The sequence below is a fragment of the Salmo salar genome, chromosome 22 (assembly GCF_965601325.2).
Source record: "Salmo salar chromosome 22, fSalSal1, whole genome shotgun sequence".
NCBI lineage: Eukaryota > Metazoa > Chordata > Actinopteri > Salmoniformes > Salmonidae > Salmo > Salmo salar.
This window is the reverse complement of record NC_138312.1, coordinates 6,929,390-6,954,462: the sequence shown is the minus strand read 5'-3', so window position 1 is coordinate 6,954,462 and position 25,073 is coordinate 6,929,390. Positions and strand designations below refer to the sequence as shown.

Genomic DNA, 25,073 nt, shown 5'->3' with positions numbered 1-25,073 from the left:
ATACAGGAGGCCTGGTTCTGGGCGCAGGCACAGGACGTGCAGGGCTGGAGAGGTGCACAGGAGGCCTGGTGCGTTGGGCTGGCACAGTCTTCACCAGACGGCTAGCACACACCTCAGGCCGAGTATGGAGAGCTGACTCAGGTGACATCAACTCGAGGACACGCTCCGTAGGGCGAATGTCGTGCCTCATGCACCAACACAGCAGCTCTCTCATATCTCTTTCCTCCAATCTCCCCATCAACTCCTTCACTGTCTCTGCTTCGCTCCCTTCGCTCACCTCCAACTTCACCCCGACTGGCTCTGGTTCCATCCTCGCATGGCACTTGCGGGGGGCTGGGATGTAGCGCACCGGGCTATGAGCGAGCACTGGAGACACCGTGCGCTCCACCGCATAACACGGCGCCTGACCAGTACCACGCCGCTTCCGGTAAGCACGGGGAGTTAGCTCAGGTCTAACGCCTGACTCCTCCAATCATTTTTGGGGCTGCCTCTTCACCTCCACCTGCTTCCCCGGCAGGTTGCTGCAATGGTCAAATAGCTGTTCCCAAGGCCAGTCTATTCTTGCCTCCAATACTTCCAGCGGCCAGGATGTCATCTCCTCCCGAGCACGCTGCTTCCTCCACTCCTGGTGCTGCTCCCCTCCACGCTGCTTGGTCCATTTTTGGTGGGTAGATCTGTAACGATCGTCTGGAAGAGAGGACCAAGATGCAGCGTGGTTAGTCCTCATCATGAATTTATTAAAAGATCGAACACTTTAAACACAAAAAGCAAGAAACCGACAGCCAAACAGTTCTGTCAGGTGCAAAACACTAACAGAAAACAGAAAATATAAATACTAAACAGAAAATATCTATCTATGACTCCCAATCAGCAACAACGATCTACAGCTGTTCCTGATTGAGAGCCACACACGGCCAAACCAAATAAACAAACCAACATAGAAAAATAAACATAGAACGCCCACCCATGTAACACCCTGGCCTAACCAAAATAGAGAACCAAAAACCCCTCTCTATGGCCAGGGCGTTACAAGCGATTACGGCCTCGAGTCTTCTTGGATATGACCCTACAAGCTTGGCTCACCTGTATATGGGGAATTTCTCCCATTCTTCTCTGCAGATCCTCTCAAGCTGTGTCAGGTTGGATGGGGAGCGTCGCTGCACAGTTATTTTCAGGTCTATCCAGAGATGTTCGATCGGGTTCAAGTACGGGCTCTGGCAGGGCCACTCAAGGACATTCCGAGACTTGTCATTCAGAGACTTGGAAGGTGAACCTTCGCCCCAGTCTGAGATCCTGAGCACTCTGGAGCAGGTTTTCATCAAGGATCTCTGTACTTTGCTCCATTCATCTTTCCCTCGATCCTGATTCGTCTCCCAGTCCCTGCCACCATGCTTCAGTAGGGATGGTGCCATGTTTCCTTCAGACGTAACGCTTTGGCATTCAGGCCAAAGAGTTCGATCTTGGTTTCATCAGACCAGAGAATCTGGTTTTTCATGGTTTGGGAGTCCTTTAGGTGCCTTTTGAAAAACTCCAAGCGGGCTGTCATGTGCCTTTTACTGAGGAGTGGCTTCTGTCTGGACACTCTACCGTAAAGGCCTGATTGGTGTAGTGCTGCAAAGACGGTTGTCCTTCTGGAAAGTTCTACCATCTCCACAGAGGAACTCTGGAACTCTCTCAGAGTGACCATCAGGTTCTTGGTCACCTCCCTGACCAAGACCCTTCTCCCTCAACGGTTCAGTTTGGCCGGGCAGCCAGCTCTAAGATGAGTCTTGGTGGTTTCAAACTTCTTCCGTTTAAGAATACTGGAGGCCACTGTGTTCTTGGAGACCTTCAATGCTGCAGAAATGTTTTGGTACCCTTCCCCAGATCTATGCTTCGACAAAATCCTGTCTCGGAGCTCTACGGACAATTCCTTCGACCTCATGGCTTGGTTTTTGCTCTGACATGCGCTGTCAACTGTGGGATCTTATACAGACAGGTTTTCATTTTGTTTTCATTTTGTCATTATGGGGTATTGTGTGTAGATTGATGAGGGGGGAAAAATATTTAATCCATTTTAGAATATGGCTGTAATGTAACAAAATGTGGATAAAGGGAAGGGGTCTGAATACTTTCCTAATGTACTGTAAGTTTGAGCTGTGTTGTAATGCATTATGTGTGTTTCAGTTTGATGGGTATTATAAGAGATTGTTAACCTCTGTTTCAGTTTGTGGGCTGTAATAAGGCCTACTCTTAGTATGGGTCTTGTGTGTTTCAGTTTGAGCTGTGTTGTAATGCGTTATGTGTGTTTCAGTTTGATGGGTATTATAAGACATTGTTAACCTCTGTTTCAGTTTGTGGGATACTCTTAGTATGGGTCTTGTGTGTTTCAGTTTGAGCTGTGTTATAATGTTTTATGTATTGTTTCAGTTTGAGGGCTGTAATAAGGCCTACTCTCGCCTGGAGAACCTGAAGACCCACCTGCGGTCTCATACAGGGGAGAAGCCGTATGTCTGTGAACACGAGGGATGCAACAAAGCCTTCTCCAACGCCTCAGACAGAGCCAAGCACCAGAACCGCACACACTCCAACGAGGTACAATCAATCAACCAATCACTCAGTCAATCAATCACACTAACTCCAACTGCTGACATCATCACCTGCTTAAAGGGATTGTTCACTCAAATTATAGCTTTAAATTGTTTCATAAATAGCTAGTGAATGATCTATCAGCATCGATTACATTGAAATCTATGATTTATCTCACAGATTTATCTCATGTTTTGACATCATGAGAGACTATTTGAAAGACGGATGTCATAAGAAATAACTTAAAATAGCTACAAATGTCTGACACCTACCTGAATTCAAGTTTTGTTTCCATGTCCAATCGTGTTGTCCTCCTGTCCCACTACAGAAGCCGTATGTGTGTAAGATCCCTGGGTGTACGAAACGCTACACAGACCCCAGCTCACTGCGGAAGCACGTTAAGACAGTCCACGGCCCTGAGGCTCACATCACTAAGAAGCACCGAGGGGACACTGGGCCCCGGCCGCCTGGCTCATCACTGACCCCTGGTGGACAGTCTGGTGAACTGCTGCTAGAGAAAGAGGAGACTAGACACAGGGAGGACTGCAAACTGCTGGCGCCTGAATCTGCTCTGGTGAGTGAGGGGAAGGTGAAGACGGCTCATAATAATGGCTGGAACGGCGCAAATGGAATGGCATCAAACACATCGAAACCATGTCTTTGATGTATTTGATACCATTCCACTCCAGCCATTACCACAAGCCCGTTCTCCCCAATTAAGGTGCCACCAACCTCCTGTGGTTTAGACTGGAGAGCTGAGAATTAAATCATCTTCTGACTCAACTCCTGCTCTCTGTGCTGTCCAGCTGCTATAGAGTTCTTCCAAATGTTTTAAGCTACATGTAGAGGTTAAATCATCTATTTTTCTTCCAGAAGTCTCAGCCCAGTCCGGGTGGCCAGTCATCCTGCAGTAGCGAGCGTTCTCCGCTGGGGAGCGCGAACAACAACGACAGTGGTGTGGAGATGAACCTGAACGCAGCAGGGAGTCTGGAGGACCTGACCGCTCTGGAGGACGGAGGGGCGGGAGGAGGAGGGGAAGCTGGGGGAAGAGGGCAGGGCATGGCAGGGATGGGGGGCACGTCGGCTCAGGCCCTAAAGAGACTAGAGAACCTGAAGATAGACAAGCTGAAACAGATCAGAAGGCCCACTCCACCCGGACGCTGTGGTAGGAGTAGCAAACTACCAGCACTCACAGGTTTGTAAAGTCGTTTGTAGATTAACAACTATGGTTGAACTAGTGATTTTAAACCTGGTCCTCATCTATAGAGGACCATTTACCTAAAATCGGACCTGGGAGTAAGATGCTTAGCTTAGATTCAGTTCACAATACTTATGCTTTCCTCTTGAACAACCCTTGAAGAGTAAGGCTAACTAAAATGTATGCACTACAGTGCATAGATTATATCGACTGAAGAAAAAAATGACATTCACTCTCAAATTGTAGCAGTATTTTCTGTGCCAGACATTTAACCTGATGATTCTCATCCTGTCTTGTTTCTCCAGGTTGTCCAGGAGAGATGATGGGAGGGATGTGTACTCCCTCGCCCCTCCTCTCCAACCGCCGCGTCATGGAACTGTCCAATCACGAGCTGGGCGGCGGACCCTCTGGCATGCCCCCCCCTATCAGTGACCGGAGGGGGAGTGGCACCAGCAGCCTAAGCTCTGCCTACACAGTGAGCCGTCGTTCTTCCATGGTGTCCCCCTACCTCTCCAGCCGGCGCTCGAGCGAGGTCTCCCAGTTAGGAGGAGGTGGAGGAGGTAATATTTGTGTTTTGTGACTGTCTTCTTTTAATGTTATTTGTTTACCTTTGGAGGACCACTTTGTAAACAACTGTTTTAATTAATGCTTTTAAAGAGATTATCTTGTACTTTTGTATACTTTTTAGCCAGTAGTTCTGAAAGTAGTACTCATGAGCCAAACTTTGTCCCCCGGGGGATATATGTGCAGATACAGTATCAGTCAAAAGTTTGGACACACCTACTCATTCAAGGTTTTTTCTTTACTATTTTCTACATTGTAAGTGTTAAACAAATCAAAATATATTTTAGATTTTAGATTCTTCAAAGTAGCCACCCTTTGCCTTGATGACAGCTTTGCACACTCTTTGCAAAAGGGTGGCTACTTTGAAGAATCTCAAATATATTTTGATTTGTTTAACACTTTTGGTTACTAAATGATTCCATATGTGTTATTTCATAGTTTTGATGTCTTCACTATTATTCTACAATGTATAACATAGTAAAAATAAAGAAACACCCTTGAATGAGTAGGTGTGTCTAAGCTTTTCACTGGTCCTGTATATGTGCACCATGTCATTGCTCTCTTGCACTGTTGTGTGTGCATCTTGCTAGCTGTCACTCAAATGGTGGGGGCTGAAGCTCATTGGCTAGAACTTGTGTTTTTTACATTGGATAAAAGTAGAGACACAGAGCTAGAAAATTGTATAAGATACACTACAGTTGAGGAACAATGGGAAAGTAATTCTGCTTTGGAAGTTGATAAACATGTAACCTCAATTTTGGGAAAATGGCCCTTGAATGTTTTGGTACACCTACTGGACAGGTCTTCTTTGTCTAGACCCATTCAGCATCATTCACACCCTCTAAAGCCTTAGCCCCACCCATATCTTTAAGGATTCACATGTGAGGCCGTGTACTAAACAATCAAAGTTTCAAGACTAAAGCCTGGTTTACACTACGGGTGTGTCCGTACATTTAATCTGGAGTGCCAGAGTGTGCTCAGAGTGCACTAACTTGAAATGACAGTACACTAACTTGAAATGAAAATGACTCTGATAAAATTAGAAATGTGTAATATCGGAAAATGTAGCCATCTTACCCGTATACATGGACTGACGCTTCTCCCTCTCTGCCACGGATGCTATGGTTGCCCTTAATTTGAAGATGTAATCCAGATACAGGTGTTTTATACAACAGCCTTCTGTGTGTTCTCTTTTCAACTCCCTCTGCATATTTGCATTCAAACGCTAAAATTTTCTCCATCTCCTTAGCTATCATGCTGTAATTACACTGATTTCAAAACTCAGTCCTCCAGAAAGTGGAGAGCAACACTTATGCAGTTTTACTATGTGATATCTTAAAAAAAAAAAGCTGCATTAGAAAGGATTACCTTGGCCTCCCAAGAGGCGCAGCGGTCTAAGGCACTACAGTTCCGGGTTCGATCCTGGGCTGTGTCGCAGCAGGCCGCGACCTGGAGACCCATGCACAACTGGACCAGCGTTGTCCGGGTTAGGGGAGGGTTTGGCCGGCTAGGATATCCTTGTCCCATTGCGCTCAAGCGACTCCTTGTACCGGCCAGGTGCATGCACGCTGATTTCGGTCGCCAGCTGTACAGTGTTTCCTCCGACACATTGGTGCGGCTGGCTTCCGAGTTAAGCGAGCAGTGTGTCAAGAAGCAGTGCGGCTTAGCGGGGTCATGTTTCAGAGGACGCATGGACATTTTAGCCAAAAATATACTTGCCTCTGCTAGGAGGCTGAAACTTGGCTGCAAGTGGATCTTCCAGCAAGACAATAACCCCAAGCACAGATCAAAGTCCACTAAGAAATGGTTAATTGACCACAAAATCAACATTTTGCAATGGCAATATTAGTCTCCAGACTTAAACCTCATTGAGAATCTGTGGTTTGAATTGAAGAGGGAAGTCCATAAGCGCAGACAAAGGATCAGGAAAGAGCACTTTTGACAACAACTTAGAGCGTATGACATCTGTTATTTACATCTGAAATAAGAACAGATATAACTTCTACCAAAGGAGGTACAACTGTTTTAGTAACCGCATCCACAAACAGTAGATATGGTTACAAGGAAATGATAGGGGAGGTTCCCTAGTGGCCTAAGCCGATATGACGGCTTGGCGGACAAAGGGAAGTGGGTGTGGACTGAGAAGGGCGGGAAAGACAAAAAGCAGGTTCTACACAGTTGATAATTATATTAATTGAAATGCTAATCCTTTGCACATGAACGCTCACTCATTCAGGAATAATTGCAATCAATATATATTTACCCTCAGTGTGTCGTCGTGATCTTTGTTGGAATTGTCCGTCTTTTTGTCGGAGAGTTCGTCCGAGCGCCTCTCTCTCTACTTCCCTGAAGTCTTTCGTGGTTAGAATGGATACTTCAGAGTACCATTCAGAAATGTTCTCATAGAATAGATGTTTCGGCAGTTGTCGGTCTTCGCATCCCAGGTTAACCTCTATGGGCTAGGTGGGACGCTTGCGTCCCACCTACGTAACAGCCACTGCCAGCCTGTGGCGCGATTTTCAAAACCTTAAAAATCCTATTACTTCAATTTCTCAAACATATGACTATTTTACAGCCATTTAAAGACAAGACTCTCGTTAATCTAACCACACTGTCCGATTTCAAAAAGGCTTTACAACGAAAGCAAAACATTAGATTATGTCAGCAGAGTACCAAGCCAGAAATAATCAGACACCCATTTTTCAAGCCAGCATATAATGTCACCAAAACCCAGAAGACAGCTAAATGCAGCACTCACCTTTGATGATCTTCATCAGATGACAACCCTAGGACATTATGTTATACAATACATGCATGTTTTGTTCAATGAAGTTCATATTTATATCAAAAACCAGCTTTTTACATTAGCATGTGACGTTCAGAACTAGCATACCCCCCGCAAACTTCCGGGGAATTCGCTAACATTTTACTAAATTACTCACGATAAACGTTCACAAAAAGCATAACAATTATTTTAAGAATTATAGATACAGACCTCCTCTATGCACTCGATATGTCCGATTTTAAAATAGCTTTTTGGTGAAAGCACATTTTGCAATATTCTAAGTACATAGCCCAGGCATCACGGGCTCGCTATTTAGACACCCGGCAAGTTTAGCACTCACCATAATCATATTTACTATTATAAAAGTTTCATTACCTTTTGTTGTCTTCGTCAGAATGCACACCCAGGACTGCTACTTCAATAACAAATGTTGGTTTGGTCCAAAATAATCCATCGTTATATCCGAATAGCGGCGTTTTGTTCGTGCGTTCCAGACACTATCCGAAATAGTAAAGAAGTGTCGCGCGCATGGCGCAATTCGTGACAATAAAATTCTAAATATTCCATTACCGTACTTCGAAGCATGTCAACCGCTGTTTAAAATCAATTTTTACGACATTTTTCTCGTAGAAAAGCGATAATATTCCGACAGGGAATCTCCTTTTCGGCAAACAGAGGAAAAAATCCCAAAGGCGGGGGCGGTCGGGGTCACGAGCATAAGCCCAGTGTCCCTTGATCGGCCACTTGAGAAAGGCGATAATGTGTTTCAGCCTGGGGCTGGAATGACGACATTCTGTTTTTTCCCGGGCTCTGAGCGCCTATGGACGACGTGGGAAGTGTCACGTTAGAGCAGAGATCCTTAGTAAATGATAGAGATGGAAAAGAAGTTCAAGAAATGGTCAGACAGGCCACTTCCTGTAAAGGAATCTCTCAGGTTTTGACCTGCCATTTGAGTTCTGTTATACTCACAGACACCATTCAAACAGTTTTAGAAAATTTAGGGTGTTTTCTATCCATATGTAATAAGTATATGCATATTCTAGTTACTGGGTAGGAATGGTAACCAGATTAAATCGGGTATGTTTTTTATCCAGCCGTGTCAATACTGCCCCCTAGCCCTAACAGGTTAACAATTTCTAGCTGCAGACTAGTAATTAGTATATAAGATTTGCTCTTATTCTGTCTTAATCGATAGTCTCAGAGTTTAACCATGTCCCGCCGTGTAGCCAATGCTCCACGTGGTATGGTTAGGAATTCAACAACCATTACAACCTTAGCTTAGACTGAGGTTTGTGTGGTCTCTACTCAAACCTTTGCCCCCTCAGCTGACCGAAGTAAGCATGGTCTGAAGAGGATTTCTTCATGTGGGGGTTGTATTCGTAACAGTGGAAAAGGGCTGTCCCATGAGCCAGATCATGTCTGTGCTCATGGGGGTGGGCCAATGACTTAGTTAACCTCTCTGGGCTAGGCGGGACGAATTCGTCCCACCTACGTAACAGCCAGTTGAATCCTGTGGCGCGATTTTCAAAATCTTTGAAATGCTATTACTTCAATTTCTCAAACATATGACTATTTTACAGCTATTTAAAGACAAGACTCTCGTTAATCTAACCACACTGTCCGATTTCAAAAAGGCTTTACAACGAAAGCAAAACATTAGATTATGTCAGCAGAGTACCAAGCCAGAAATAATCAGACACCCATTTTTCAAGCTAGCATATAATGTCACAAAAACCCAGAAGACAGCTAAATGCAGCACTAACCTTTGATGATCTTCATCAGATGACAACCCTAGGACATTATGTTATACAATACATGCATGTTTTGTTCAATCAAGTTCATATTTATATCAAAAACCAGCTTTTTACATTAGCATGTGACGTTCAGAACTAGCATACCCCCCGCAAACTTCCGGGGAATTCGCTAACAATTTATTAAATTACTCACGATAAACGTTCACAAAAAGCATAACAATTATTTTAAGAATTATAGATACAGAACTCCTCTATGCACTCGATATGTCCGATTTTAAAATAGCTTTTTGGTGAAAGCACATTTTGCAATATTCTAAGTACATAGCCCAGGCATCACGGGCTAGCTATTTAGACACCCGGCAAGTTTAGCACTCACCAATATCAGCTTTACTATTATAAAAGTTTGATTATCTTTTGTTGTCTTCGTGAGAATGCACTCCCAGGACTGCTACTTCAATAACAAATGTTGGTTTGGTCCAAAATAATCCATCGTTATATCCGAATAGCGGCGTTTTGTTCGTGCGTCCCAGACACTATCTGAAATGGTAAATCAGGGTCGTGCGCATGGCGCAATTCGTGACAAAAAAAATCTAAATATTCCATTACCGTACTTCGAAGCATGTCAACCGCTGTTTAAAATCCATTTTTATGCCATTTTTCTCGTAAAAAAGCGATAATATTCCGACCGGGAATGTCCATTTAGCTAAACAGAGGAAAGTAAACAAAGCTTTCGGTCGACGCGGGCACGAGCCTGAGTCTCACATTACTATAACCAGCCACTACCCAAACGCGCTACTTTTTTTCAGCCAGAGCCTGCAAAGCCACGATTCAGCTTTTTACCGCCTTCTGAGACCCTATGGCAGCCGTAGGAAGTGTCACGGGACAGCTAAGATCCTCACTCTTCAATAAACAGAGACAAGAAGAACGACACCTTGTCAGACAGGCCACTTCCTGAATGAAACCTTCTCAGATTTTTGCCTGCCAAATGAGTTCTGTTATACTCACAGACACCATTCAAACAGTTTTAGAAACTTTAGGGTGTTTTCTATCCATATGTAATAAGTATATGCATATTCTAGTTATTGGGTAGGAGTGGTAACCAGATTAAATCGGGTACGTTTTTTATCCGGCGGTGTAAATACTGCCCCCTAGCCCTAACAGGTTAAACTTTAAAGGGAATACAATTCTCTCACATTAACGGTTCAACATCACCTTGCATCATTTCACAAATAGTTTCATCTTTACTCATTCATTTTAAACAATAATTACACGCAAACCTCATAATGGAGGCACCTGTATAAACAGAGTTATTGTAATGTGGCTGTATTGTCTTTCATGAGGTCACAAACATGAAACAAAATGGACCGGGTCGTAGCTGGCTTCTCCACCGACCGTTTACACATTCTCCAAAACATGGATATTGTTCAGTTCTGTGATGTAGAAGAAGTTCCTTTGTTCTCTCTATGTGTCTCTTTCTGCATGGCCAGGGGTAGAGAGTCTCTCCTCCAGGAATTTACGACCTGAGATAACAGAACCTGGGTGTAGGAGAGGAGAGAGGGGGAAGGCACTCGCTATACCCAAAGAGGGCCATGTCATGACACAGGTCAAGGCAGGCAGAATGGTCAGGCAGGCGGGTACAGAGTCCAGAAACAGGCAAGTGTCAAAACCGGGAGGACTATCAAAAGAGAATCGAAAAAGCAGGAGCACGGGAAAACCACACTGGTTGACTTGAACATACAAGTCAAACTGACACAGAGAGACAGGAAACACAGGGATAAATACACTGGGGAAATAAGCGACACCTGGAGGGGGTGGAGACAATCACAAGGACAGGTGAAACAGATCAGGGCATGACACTTTGGGCAATGAGGAGTTCGAGATCTTACCCCCACGGCCTTTTCCCCCACACGTTTCCATGGCAATTCCATTGTTTTGATCGAGTTTGATTGACCTCTTTACCGCATCTATGCTTTCACACATATATAGAACATGTGAATTATAAGATCTTTCTTCTCTCACACTAGTCCCCAATTTGTAAATAGTCATGTTAGGCTACTAAACAAAATAATTCTATAGTTTCTATAGTGATCAAAAAGTAATCAAAAATGTATAATTTTGAGTAATCCTAAGGACTACTTTGCTGATTACTTTATTTTACATGTAACTGTAATCATTAACGGATTACATTTTGGGGGTAATCTGCCGAACACTGCTGAGGGAGCACATACAGTATGACTGATTATGCCACACAGCTCACTCCAACCCACTAAACTAACCCACTATAACAACCCCCACACTCACTAACCAAACTACAATAGCGACCCTACTTGCTAAAGCTAACCCATGGCCTACATACAGTGCATTCGGAAAGTATTCAGATCCCTTGACTTTTTCCACATTTTGTTACGTTACAGCCTTATTCTAAAATGGATTCCGTCGTTTTTTCCCCTCATCAATCAACACACAATACCTAATAATGACAAAGCTAAAACAGGTTTTTAGACATTTTTGCAAATGTATTACAAATGTAAAACTTAAATATCACATTTAAATAAGTATTCAGACCCTTTACTCAATACTTTGTTGAAGCACCTTTGGCAGCGATTACAGCCTCGAGTCTTCTTGGGTATGAGGCTACAAGCTTGGCACACCTCTATTTGGGGAATTTCTCCCATTCTTCTCTGCAGATCCTCTCAAGCTCTGTCAGGTTGGATGGGGAGCGTCACTGCACAGCTACTTTCAGGTCTCTCCAGAGATGTTCGATCATGTTCAAGCCTGGGCTCTGGCTGGGCCACTGAATGACATTCAGAGACTTATCTGTTGTCCTGTCCTGTTGGAAGGTGAACCTTTGCCTCGGTCTGAAGTCCTGAGCAATCTGGAGTAGGTTTTCATCAAGGATCTCTCTGTTCTTTACTTCATTCATCTTTCCCTCAATCCTGACTAGTCTCCCAGTCCCTGCCACGGAAAAACATCCCCACAGCATGATGCTGCCACCACCATGCTTCACTGTAGGGATGGTGCCAGGTTACCTCCAGACGTGACGCTTGACATTCAGGCCAAAGAGTTCAATCTTGGTTTCATCAGACCAGAGAATCTTGTTTCTCATGGTCTGAGAGTCTTTAGGTGCTCCAAGCGGGCTATCATGTGCCTTTTATTAAGGAGTGGCTTTAGCTGGTTATTTTACCATAAAGGCCTGATATGTGGAGTGCTGCAGAGATGGTTGTCCTTCTGGAAGGTTCTCCCATCTCCACAGATGAACTCTGGAGCTCTATCAGAGTGACCATCAGGTTCTTGGTCACCTCCCTGACCAAGGCCCTTTTCCCCCAATTGCTCAGTTTGGCTGGGCTGCCAGCTCTAGAAAGAGCCTTGGTTCTCCAAAACTTCTTCCATTTAAGAACGATGGAGGCCACTGTGTTCCTGGGGACCTTCAGTGCTGCAGAAATGTTTTGGTATCCTTCCCCAGATCTGTGCCTCGACACAATCCTGTCTCGGAGCTCTACGGATAATTCCTTCTACCTCATGGCTTGGTTTTTGCTCTGACATGCACTGTCAACTGTGGGATCTTATATAGACAGGTGTGTGCCTTTCCAAATCACGTCCAATCACTTGAATTTACCAAAGGGTTAGGGTTAGATACTGCATCTCCGTCTGTAGAACTCCATGAGTGGTCTGGACCTGGCTGCTCTCTACCCAGGGCCCTGTACCTCCATCGGTACAATCAAGTTGTAGAAACATCTCAATGATGATCAATGGGAACAGGCTGCACCTGAGCTCAATTTCGAGTCTCATAGCAAAGGGTCTGAATACTTATGTAAATAAGTAATAATAATAATAATACTACTACCTAGTCTCCCACTGAAGGCTCCAATCAATTATCTAGAAAACACTACTACACCAGCCTACATTTTTCAACACAAACTAACTTCTAAACTTCTTCCACTAGACGCACCATCATATTTCTCTCCCCAAATGATAGCTTAAAACTTTTCTAATTCCTTATGAGTAAAAGTATAGTTATTTGCGCTCAAATATGTGATCTAACTACCCCATACTCCAAAGTAATAAGGTTTATATAGTAGGCGATCAACGTAATCAGACCAGATATATTTATATGTTAACATTTGACCATATTTCACTGCTTCAGTAAAACATTTTAAACTTCCTCCACTACCTCAAAAATACTTTTAAAGAGCTGAAGCAAGTCCCACAATTTTTCTTAATGGAAAATTACCTTCTAGTTTAGTTTAATAGCTCAATTTCTAATTCAATTTAAGGGTTCCTGGGTCCTGACCAGGGAGGAGGTGACCCCCTCTCCCCTGAGACCAGCCGCCGAAGAGGGCCCTGCCATGGTGTTGGAGGGGGAGGAGGGTTGCCAGGTCTGCCTTGTCTAACACCCGCTCAGCAATACAGCCTGAAGGCTAAGTATGCAGCAGCAACTGGCGGCCCACCCCCTACCCCGCTGCCCAGTATGGAACAGGGAGCAGGGACACCCGGGAGACGAGGAGTGCTCCTCAGCGAGTACCAGGTACAGACTCTTCTTGTTAGTTTGGTTTTTAATTAGTCTGGCTTGGGTTGCAAAATTCTGGTAACTTTCTCAAAATGTCCAGCTTTTCTGAATTCTGGAAAGCCTGGGAATTTTTGAATTTTGCAACTCTCAATATGGCTAGTTTTGTATTCTTTTGAATATCTTATTCCTATGTATTTTTTTTAGCATTCTGTTCTTTTATTTATTATATTATTGACAGCAACTTGAGTTGGCGGCAGGTAGCCTAGCGGTTAGGAGCGTTGGCCCAGTAACTGATAGGTGAAGAATTTGTCTATGTGCCCTTGAGCAAGGCACTTAACCCTAATTGCTCCTGTAAGTCGCTCCTGATAAGAGCATCTGCTAAATGACTAAAATGTAAATGTATGAAATGTGCTATACAATTATTATTATCCCCAGGGTCAGCCGCTACCTGCGTTCCTGCAGCAGGGGGGTCAGAGGAGACACAGTGCCAACACTGGGGAGTATGGCACTGGGGTCATCTACCCCCACCAAGCCCCGGGGAATGCCACCCGGCGTGCCAGCGACCCCATCCGCTCCACCGGCGACCCACAGGCCCTTCCCAAGGTTGTCGTTGTTGTTGGTAGAAGTGGTAGATTAAATTACTAAGACTGCTTTACTGTTGTTCCTAGCTACAGTGAGGGAAAAAAGTATTTGATCCCCTGCTGATTTTGTACGTTTGCCCACTGACAAAGAAATGATCAGTCTATAATTTTAATGGTAGGTTTATTTGAACAATGAGAGACAGAATAACAACACCAAAAAATCCAGAAAACCGCATGTCAAAAATGTTATAAAATGATTTGCATTTTAATGAGGGAAATAAGTATTTGACCCCTCTGCAAAACATGACTTAGTACTTGGTGGCAAAACCCTTGTTGGCAATCACAGAGGTCAGACATTTCTTTTAGTTGGCCACCAGGTTTGCACACATCTCAGGAGGGATTTTGTCCCACTCCTCTTTGCAGATATTCTCCAAGTCATTATGGTTTCGAGGCTGACGTTTGGCAAGGCCACTCCAGGACCTTAATGTGCTTCTTCTTGAGCCACTCCTTTGTTGCCTTGGCCGTGTGTTTTGGGTCATTGTCATGCTGGAATACCCATCCACGACCCATTTTCAATGCCCTGGCTGAGGGAAGGAGGTTCTCACCCAAGATTTGACGGTACATGGCCCCGTCCATCGTCCCTTTGATGTGGTGAAGTTGTCGCGTCCCCTTAGCAGGAAAACACCCCCAAAGCATAATGTTTCCACCTCCATGTTTGACGGTGGGGATGGTGTTCTTGGGGTCATAGGCAGCATTCCTCCTCCTCCAAACACGGCGAGTTGAGTTGATGCCAAAGAGCTCCATTTTGGTCTCATCTGACCACATCACTTTCACCCAGTTGTCCTCTGAATCATTCAGATTCAGATTCATTGGCAAACTTCAGACGGGCATGTATATGTGCTTTCTTGAGCAGGGGGACCTTGCAGGCGCTGCAGGATTTCAGTCCTTCACGGCGTAGTGTGTTACCAATTGTTTTCTTGGTGACTATGGTCCCAGCTGCCTTGAGATCATTGACAAGATCCTCCCGTGTAGTTCTGGGCTGATTCCTCACCGTTCTCATGATCATTGCAACTGCATGAGGTGAGATCTTGCATGGAGCCCCAGGCCGAGGGAGATTGACAGTTCTTTTGTGTTTCTTCCATTTGCAAATAATCGCACCAACTGTTATCACCTTCTCACCAAGCTGCTTGGTGATGGTCTTGTAGCCCATTCCAGCCTTGTGTAGGTCTACAATCTTGTCCCTGACATCGTTGGAGAGCTCTTTGGTCTTGGCCATGGTGGAGAGTTTGGAATCTGATTGATTGATTGCTTCTGTGGACAGGTGTCTTTTATACAGGTAACAAGCTGAGATTAGGAGCACTCCCTTTAAGAGTGTTCTCCTAATCTCAGTTTGTTACCTGTATAAAAGACACCTGGTAGCCAGAAATCTTTCTGACTGAGAGGGGGTCAAATACTTATTTCCCTCATTAAAATACAAATCAATTTATAACATTTTTAACATGCGTTTTTCTGGATTTATTTGTTGTTATTCTGTCTCTCACTGTTCAAATAAACCTACCATTAAAATTATAGACTGATAATTTCTTTGTCAGAGGGAAAACGTACAAAATCAGCAGGGGATCAAATACTTTTTTCCTTCACTGTATGTATTTGAGTATTTACACTTTTTAAATAAATGTTGATTTGATTTTGTTTCCCAAGGTGCAACGCTTCAACAGCCTGAACAATGTGGCCATGATGGGCCGGAGGAACGCCCTGCAGCATTGTGGGTCAGACGCCAACATCGCCCGCCACATGTACTCGCCGCGGCCACCCAGAATTACAGAAAATGTCCTGATGGAGGCCATGGCTACAGACTACCATGGAGGAACCATGGATGCCAGGAACCACTGCATGATGCTTTCCCCAGGAGAGAGAGGCTTCCTGGGCTACCAGTCCCACCACATGGGGGGGCCCACCAGCCTGTTATCACCCAGCCACGACAGCCTGGGATGCCCGGAGCAGGGCTACCAGACACAGGGACAGATGTTCATGCAGGGTGGGCACCACCAGGGCACCTCCAGAGGACCAGGTCAGGGCCAGATGGGGCAGGGGGGACCCATTCACCCAGAGGGGATGTCAAAAATCTTGCTGCAGCAGGCTGAGTACAGTATGAGTACCTGCCAGCTTAGTCCCTCTGGACCACACTACCCCAGCCTGGACCAGGGTGGCCCCGATGTAGGTACAGGGGCCTGGATAGAGAGCAGCCAGGTCCAGACCACTCATGAAGTTCTTCAGACGGAGATGCAGTATCAGGACCAGGGCTCTATGCAGGGCCAGACACAGGGTCTGTACACCCAAGAGCCCGATGGCGGACACAAACTGATCATCAAACCAGAACAGCAGCAGTACCACCCAGCCCTAGCCAACCCAGATGCCTGCCAGAAGCAACTCCACCAACACCAGCAGCAGAGGCCCCATCCAGGGCAGACACCCATGCCCATGCGACCCATGTCCTCCCAGAGCGGTTACCCCCAGCAGGGGCAGCCTGGCCAGGGCATGATGAGGACCACCAACCCCAGCTGTGACTTCCATGGAGGAGGCATGGAGAACCAGAACCAGGCCTCCATGCAGCAAGGGAAGCAGCAGGGTTCCTTCCCCCAAAGCGGAGGCATCAGCCTGGGGTCGGCTGCGCTGGGTGCTGGGGGTCGCTCCCAGACACCCATGATGCAGGTGAAGGAGATGATGGTGAGGAACTATGTGCAGTCGCAGCAGGCTCTGATGTGGGGTCAGGAGCAGGACCAGAGGGGGATAGGAGTGGACGGCAAACCTCTTCCTCTGTCAGACAGCATGGACATGACAGGACAGCAGGTGACTTGTTTTCCCTCTCCCTTTTTCTTCTGCTCTTTGTTCCCCCTCTTTTTGTAAAGTGTTTTGTGACATTTTCAAGGAAATTTCCTGAAGAAAATGTGTTTTTGTTTGTCTTGAAGTATTTATCGTAGCACTTTAACTAAATGTTGATCTCATTTGATTTGTTCCAGGTGGCCATGATGCAGCAACAGCATAGTCCCCAACACCAACATAATCTCTACCCCAACCCAGGCTCCAGCTACCCAGGCTACCCTACCAACCAGAACCTGATGAGCTCCCCAGCACACAACCGAGTCCCCAGCTCTGGCTCCTCCATCCCCCCGACGGAGGTACCCATGACGGGTCTGCCTGGAGGCCCAGGGTCCTGCTACGGCCAGGACATGGGGGCCCCTGTAGTCCCAAGACCCCCCCAGTGCCGGAAGCCCCTCAGCAGGCAGAATAGTCTCCAGTCCCAGGGAGGTGGAGCGTACCTGGGCAGTCCTCCCCACCTCAGCCCAGTCCACTCTACCTCCAGCCCCAGACGTGTGGTCCGTCTGCCCCCTGTCCAGGGCCACATGACCCCCCATCAGACCCACCAGGAGATCTTCCCTCCCTTAAACAACATCAACAATAACATGTACTACTCTGGCCAGATCCACTTGCAGCACTCTGACATGGACAAGCAGCAGATCCAGCAAATCAGCCACCCTCACCAGGACCCAACTCAGACCGGGCCCTGCCTCAATCAGCACCAGCACCAACAGCACATGGTAACCCACATGGATCACCAGGGCAATAAGTCTGCGTCCCTAGCCTACCTTCATGAGTCGACCCCCATCTCCAATGCTCTGGAGAACCTAGATCTGGACAACGCCCAGATAGACTTTACCTCCATCATCGATGACCCAGACCCCTCGTCATTCAGCCCCATCAACCCTCCTCTCCATGGGGGTTCATCCCAGACCTCGTCCCGCCTCACCACCCCTCAGACATCCATCACCATGCCCCCCTCTGGGCTCCCTAACATGGCTGTAGGAGACATGACCTCCATGTTGACATCTCTGGCCGGAGAGAACAAGTACCTTAATACACTGTCTTAGAACCCAAAGACTCTGTTCTAGAACAAGAACAGAACCTGAACACGCTCATAAAGTTAACTAGATGGGCTAAGCTCCCTGGGTGGGGAGAGAAAGTACCTAGAAATACTCTCCTAGGCTCAACTCCGCTGAACAAGTACCGAAACATTTGTCATTTACTAGACAAGTACCGAAACACATTGTTCTAGAACAAGTGCGTGTGGATGGACACACTGTCATAGACTAGACTAGAGGGGCTCAGCTTGGTGGCTCTGGTGTTAGGTCACCTATAAAGATAAAGGTATGATAAATATTACCTTTCCTTCTTGGCCTCCTACACACTCTTTCCCAGCTACTCCTAGACACTTTCAACCCAAACCAAAGGTACCTATCGATCTTGATCTTGCTCACGGTGTACTATACTCTACTCACTTTTCTGGCTCACAGAGAAGGGGAAGGGTGACACAAAATTGTTTGCCTAAAATGAGTTGCAGAATGTTTCCATGGGACGTCAACACCATAACGACGTCATCTCCATAATGGCGTCATCAGCATAACAACATCATCACCGTAATAACATTGTCACCATAACGACACCAACACCATAGTGATGTCATCTCCATAATGATTTAATCCCCATAACGACAGTCATTCCAGTCACAGAGGTTTTATAGGGCAACAGTTGGACAGAGAGGATAATATGTAAATAAGTTATACATTTACATATACAGTACAAGTCAAAAGTTGGGACACCTACTCATTCAAGGGTTTTTCTTTATATTTACTGTTTTCTACATTGAAAACATCAACTATGAACATCAAACTATGAAGTAACACATATGGAATCATGTAGTATTTTATATTTTATATTCTTCAAAGTAGCCACCCTTTGCCTTGATGACAGCTTTGCACACTCTTGGCATTCTCTCAACCAGCTTCATGAGGAATGCTTTTCCAACAGTCTTGAAGGAGTTCCCACATATGCTGTGCACTTGTTCGCTGCTTCTCCTTCACTCTGCGGTCCAACTCTTCCCAAACCATCTCAATTGTGTTGAGGTCGGGTGATTGTAGAGGCCAGGTCATCTGGTGCAGCACTCCATCACTCTCCTTCTTGCTCAAATAGCCTTTACACAGCCTGGAGGTGTGTTTGGGGTTATTATCCTGTTGAAAAACAAATCAAAGTCCCACTAAGCGCAAACCAGATGGGATGGCGTATCGCTGCAGAATGCTGTGGTAGCCATGCTGGTTAATTGTGCCTTGAATTCTAAATAAATCACTGACAGTGTCACCAGCAAAGCACCCCCACACCATCACACCTCCTCCTCCATCTTCCACGCTTCACGGTGGGAACCACACATGCAGAGATCATACTCTACGTCTCACAAGGACACGGCAGTTGGAACGTAACATTTCTAATTTGGACTCAGACCAAAGGACAGATTTCCACCGGTCTAATGTCCATTGTTTGTGTTTCTTGGCCCAAGCAAGTCGCTTCTGCTTTTTGGTGTCCTTTAGTAGTGGTTTCTTTGCAGCAATTCAACCATGAAGGCCTGATTCACGCAGTCTCCTCTGAACAGTTAATGTTGAGATGTCTCTGTTACTTGAACTCTGTGAAGCATTTATTTGAGCTGCAATCTGAGGTGCAGTTAACTCTAATGAACTTATCCTCTGCAGCAGAGGTAACTCTGGGTCTTCCTTTCCTGTGGCAGTCCTCATGAGAGCCAGTTTCATCATAGCGCTTGATGGTTTTTGTGACTGCACTTTAAGAAAGTTATTGAAGTGTTTTGCATTGATTTACCTTCATGTCTTAAAGCAATGATGGACTGTCGTTTCTCTTTGCTTATTTGAGCTGTTCTTGCCATAATATGGACTTGGTATTTTACCAAAATCTTCTGTATACCTCCCCTACCTTGTCACAATACAAGTGATTGACTCAAACGCATTAAGAAGAAAATAAATTCCACAAAATATATTTTAACAAAGCACACCTGTTAATTGAAATGCATTACAGGTGACTACCTCATGAAGCTGGTTGAGAGAATGCCAAGAGTGTGCAAAGCTGTCATCAAGGCAAAGGGTGGCTACTTTGAGGAATCTCCAATATAAACTATATTTTGATTTCTTTAACACTTTTTTGGTTACTACATGATTCCATGTGTTATTTCATAGTTTTGATGTCTTCACTATTATTCTACAATGTAGAAAATAGTAAAAAATAAAGAAAAACCCTTGAATGAGTAGGTGTGTCCAAACTTTTGACTGGTACTGTATGCTGCGTACACTACATATAAAAAAGTATGTGGACAACCCTACAAATTAGTGAATTCGGTTATTTGCGTCACACCCGTTGCTGACAGTTGTATAAAATCCAGCACACAGCCATGCAATCGTCATAGACAAACAGTGGCAGTTGAATGGTCTTACTGAAGAGCTCAGTGACTTTCAACGTGGCACCGTCATAGGATGCCACCTTTCCAACAAGTCATTTCTGCCCTGCTAGAGCTGTCCCGGGCCAACTGTAATTGCTGTTATTGTGAAGTGGAAACATCTAGGAGAAACAATCGCTCAGCCGCGAAGTGGATCGGCCACACAAGCTCACAGAACGGGACTGACTTGTGCTGAAGAGTGTTGCGATCTGGAAGCAACGTCAGCACAAGAACAGTTAGTAGGGAGCTTCATGTCATTTATTTCCATGCCCAAGCAGCCGCACACAAGCCTAAGATCACCGTGCGCAATGCCAAGCCTCGGCTGGTGTGCTGTAAATCTCGCCGCCATTGGACTGGAGCAGTGGAAACGCGTTCTCTGGAGTGATGAATCACGCTTCACCATCTGGTAGTCCAACGGACAAATCTGGGTTTGGCGGATGCCAGGAGAATGCCATCTGCTCAAATGCATAGTGCCAACTGTAAAGTTTGGTGGAGGAGGAATAATGGTATTGGGCTGTTTTTTGTCGTTCGGGCCAGGCCCCTTAGTTCCAGTGAAGGAAAATCTTAACGCTACAGCATACAATGACATTCTAGACGATTCTGTGCTTCCAACTTTATGGCAACAGTTTGGGGAAGGCTCTTTACTGTTTCAGCATGACAATGCCCCAATGTACAAAGCGTGGTCCATACAGAAATGGTTTGTCGAGATCGGTGTGGAAGAACTTGACAGGCCTGCACAGAGCCCCGACCTCAACCCCATTGAATACCTTTGGCCTGCACAGAGCCCAACATCATTAACCGACTTCACTAATGCTCTTGTGGCTGAATGGAAGCAAGTCCCTGCAGCAATGTTCCAACATCTCGTGGAAAGCCTTCCCAGAAAAGTAGAGGCTGTTATAGAAGCAAAGGGGGGATGACCTCCTTATTGATGTCTATGATTTTGGAGATGAGATGAGATGTTCGACGAGCAGGTGTCCGCTTACTTTTGGTCATGTAGTGTATATGACAATGTTGACGGTGACAGTCCACGAGACTACTGTCTCGTGGACTGCTAAGGGAATTCCGAGACCAACAGATCAGATTCTAGATTCTCATTCTGGTTCCGTAATGAGAACTGAAGTCAACAAATCTGTTCCGAGGAAGAATGTTTTGTAGAAAGTGTGCCTGAAAAAAATATTGACTGAAAAATGCGGTGCTTTGAAGCTTCATCTATATCCCTAGGGGCACAACCCTGTCAGTGACACACAGATCATTATTATGACACACACACACTATAGTGATGACACACGCACACATACAGTTGAAGTCGGAAGTTTACATACACTTAGGTTGAAGTCATTAAAACTCGTTTTTTAACCACTCCACAAATTTCTTTTTAACAAACTATAGTTTTGGCAAGTCAGTAAGGACATCTACTTAGTGCATGACACAAGTAATTTTTCCAACAATTGTTTACAGACAGATTATTTCACTTATAATTCACTGTATCACAATTCCAGTGGGTCAGAAGTTTGCATACACTAAGTTGACTGTGCCTTTAAACAGCTTGGAAAATTCCAGAAAATGATGTCATGGCTTTAGAAACTTCTGATAGGCTAAGTGACATATTTTCAGTCAATTGGAGGTGTACCTGTGGATGTATTTCAAGGCCTACCTTCAAACTCAGTGCCTCTTTGCTTGACATCATGGAAAAATCTAAAGAAATCAGCCAAGACCTCAGAAAAAAAATTGTAGACCTCCACAAGTCTGGTTCATTCTTGGGAGCAATTTCCAAACGCTTGAAGGTACCACGTTCATCTGTACAAACAATAGTATGCACGTATAAACACCATCGGACCACTTTGGTGCGAAAAGTGCACATCAATCCCAGGACAACAGCGAAGGAGCTTGTGAAGATGCTGGAGGAAAGAGGTACATGGTTTGCAATGGTGGTTTGCAACTGCACATGGGGACAAAGATTGTACTTTTTGGAGAAATGTCCTCTGTTCTGATGAAACAAAAATAGAACTGTTTAGCCATAATGACCATCGTTATGTTTGGAGGAAAAAGGGGGAGGCTTGCAAGCCGAAGAACACCATCCCAACCGTGAAGCACGGGGGTGGCAGCATCATGTTTTGGGGGTGCTTTGCTGCAGGAGGGACTGGTGCACTTCACAAAATAGATGGCATCATGAGGAGGGGAAATTATGTGGATATATTGAAGCAACATCTCAAGACATCAGTCAGGAAGTTAATGCTTGGTCGTAAATGGGTCTTCCAAATGGACAATGGCTCCAAGCATACTTCCAAATTTGTGGCAAAATGGCTTAAGGACAACAAAGTCAAGGTATTAGAGTGACCATCACAAAGCCCTGCCATCAATCCTATAGAAAATGTGTGGGCAGAACTGAAAAAGTGTGTGCGAGCAGGCCTACAAACCTGACTCAGTTACACCAGCTCTGTCAGGAGGAATGGGCCAAAATTCACCAAACTTATTGTGGGAAGCTTGCGGAAGGCCACTCGAAACGTTTGACCCAAGTTAAACAATTTAAAAGCAATGCTACCAAATACTAATTGAGTGTATGTAAACTTCTGACCCACTGGGAATGTGATGAAAGAAGTAAAAGCTGAAATAAATCATTCTCTCTACTACTATTCTGACATTTCACATTCTTAAAATAAAGTGGTGATCCTAACTGACCTAAGACAGGGAATTTTTACCAGGATTAAATGTCAGGAATTGTGAAAAACGGAGTTGAAATGTATTTGGCTAAGGTGTATGTAAACTTCCGACTTAAACTGTACATAATGATGACAGACATAGCGTAATGATAACATATCATATCAGTATTCACTCAGAGGCCTTTTTGGCATTAATCTGCCTCCATACTCTGAATCTGTTGTACGGTAAAGTACATGTTTTTTGACATGTTACATGTTTATTGTAGCTAAGTGTTCTCAAAGCAGCTCACTATTTTACAAGTATAGGGGTTGTAGGATAAGAATATCAAAAAGTGCCTTTGTCTGAACTTATCCATGATGCTTGAGAGGTACAGAGAATAAAAGAGATAGAGGGAGAGAGAGAAAGGTGGAACTTCAGAATGAAATCAAATATTGTATCTGGTACAGTATCATACGACCCAACTTGGTCACATATTTGACAGGGTCTTAAAGATACCTTCCCTCACCCTGAAAACCTTAAACAGGATTTATAATTGCTTGGAGGTACGGCGTTGAGGTACTCTCTCTCTGAGGTACTTTATAGTGTACAGTGGCGGTGAGGCCCTCTGACCATAGAAATAGAATCAGTCCACCTATTATGCCATCATTGACTTGAATGGGGAGGTCCTTTCTATAAATTCTAGAGTCTATACCTCTGACATCCTGTCCGCAGCCATGACCAGTTGAGCTGATATCACATGACATCATACTGTAGCATTGCACTGACTGCAGCATTGCGTGGACGTGGACGAGTCTCTCTCCTTGACTTTGTGACATAGAGACTGTCTAGAGGCCAACACATTGGCCTACATGGCTTTGATTTCATGTAAACATCAGCTTGGAGGATGATGGAATGTATCTTACAGTAGTATCTATCTGTTTGGATGGTTATTCTAGATCACGTTTACACACAACTACAGGAGATCCTATGAGGCTGAATTTCAAATCAAATTGTATTGCTCACATACACGTATTTAGCAGATGTTATTGCAGGTGTAGCGAAATGCTTGTGTTCTTAGCTCGAACAGTGCAGTAATATCTTAACAATTCATTTCAGTATTGGTGCCTTTTCAATCATGCTTTATTATTTCTAGTACTTTACTGTTGTTCTTAATGCAGGATTAGAGTTAGTAGTCAGGAAAAACTCATCTAGTCAGGAAAACTGTACAACCTATCAACCAACCAAAGACGATTTGAACTAACAACATTCAAGGAAAAAAAAGAAAAGATGCACAATACTCATAGTCACAGCTATGAAGATGTGAATGGTTTGATAGTGCTGTTACTTAGAATGTATGAAATGTTTTGTATAAAAGTAACATGTTCTCTTTTGGTTTTTATGAGAATGAACTTTATCATGGATATTTGCCTTTCTTCTCTGTGTTGTGTGTGTTTTGATACCTGCCTGTCACCATTCAATCAGACTTTTTGCTGGCAAAATAATATTCTGTTAAGCAACAAAGGTTATGATAGTAGCGTTTTCTATTTACACGTGATATATTTTGTGTACAATTTTCTAAATTTTATACAAATGTACTATATTTTACCAATTAAAAATAAACATGTTCAGCTTGGGATGGATAAAAATGTCTGTCAGAACTTTATGTATCTTACTGTATATTTCACTTACTGGATCTTACTGTAATTGTATGAGGTTCTTATTGTCCTCGATTGACTTGTATCCACACCACCTCTATTGAGAATGTCTGAGTAAATGTATTGTCTCCATACAGCCACCAGAGGTCAGTGGAGTATGATACAAATGGGAGCGAAAGTAACTGTATATTTGGATGAGCAGCCAACCAGATGTGGAAATATAGGGGAACCCCATTATTTAGGTCTATGGGGGAACCTGAGGGAACCAGGTTCTGGCAGGGAAATCATTTTGCCATGTTAAAATGTGCATTTCAAGGTGAATTGGACAATTTTTCATTGTTGGGTTCTTGGAGTGACTTTTTTCCGTTTCCACTCCTGCAGCCAACACAAACCTAGTGCCTTCAGAAAGTATTCATACCCCTTGACTTATTCCACATTTTGTTGTGTTACAGCCTGAATTCAAAATGTATTAAATTAAAAAAATTCTCAC

At 44.5% G+C, this 25,073-nt stretch overlaps 1 protein-coding gene across 1 annotated transcript in view; it reads left to right on the top strand.

Annotated features, from left to right (window-relative positions):
• Nucleotides 1-24,574, top strand: part of LOC106582669 (zinc finger protein GLI1) — a 130,557-nt gene extending 105,983 nt beyond the window's left edge. The window contains exons 10-17 of the mRNA XM_045705279.2: nt 2,410-2,574; nt 2,897-3,142; nt 3,442-3,763; nt 4,072-4,326; nt 13,144-13,394; nt 13,812-13,979; nt 15,659-16,807; nt 16,978-24,574. Coding sequence (XP_045561235.2) covers nt 2,410-2,574; nt 2,897-3,142; nt 3,442-3,763; nt 4,072-4,326; nt 13,144-13,394; nt 13,812-13,979; nt 15,659-16,807; nt 16,978-17,886 — 3,465 coding nt within the window. The 3' untranslated portion in view covers nt 17,887-24,574. The remainder of the gene's footprint in view (nt 1-2,409; nt 2,575-2,896; nt 3,143-3,441; nt 3,764-4,071; nt 4,327-13,143; nt 13,395-13,811; nt 13,980-15,658; nt 16,808-16,977) is intronic.
• The last annotated feature ends 499 nt before the right edge of the window (nt 24,575-25,073 follow it).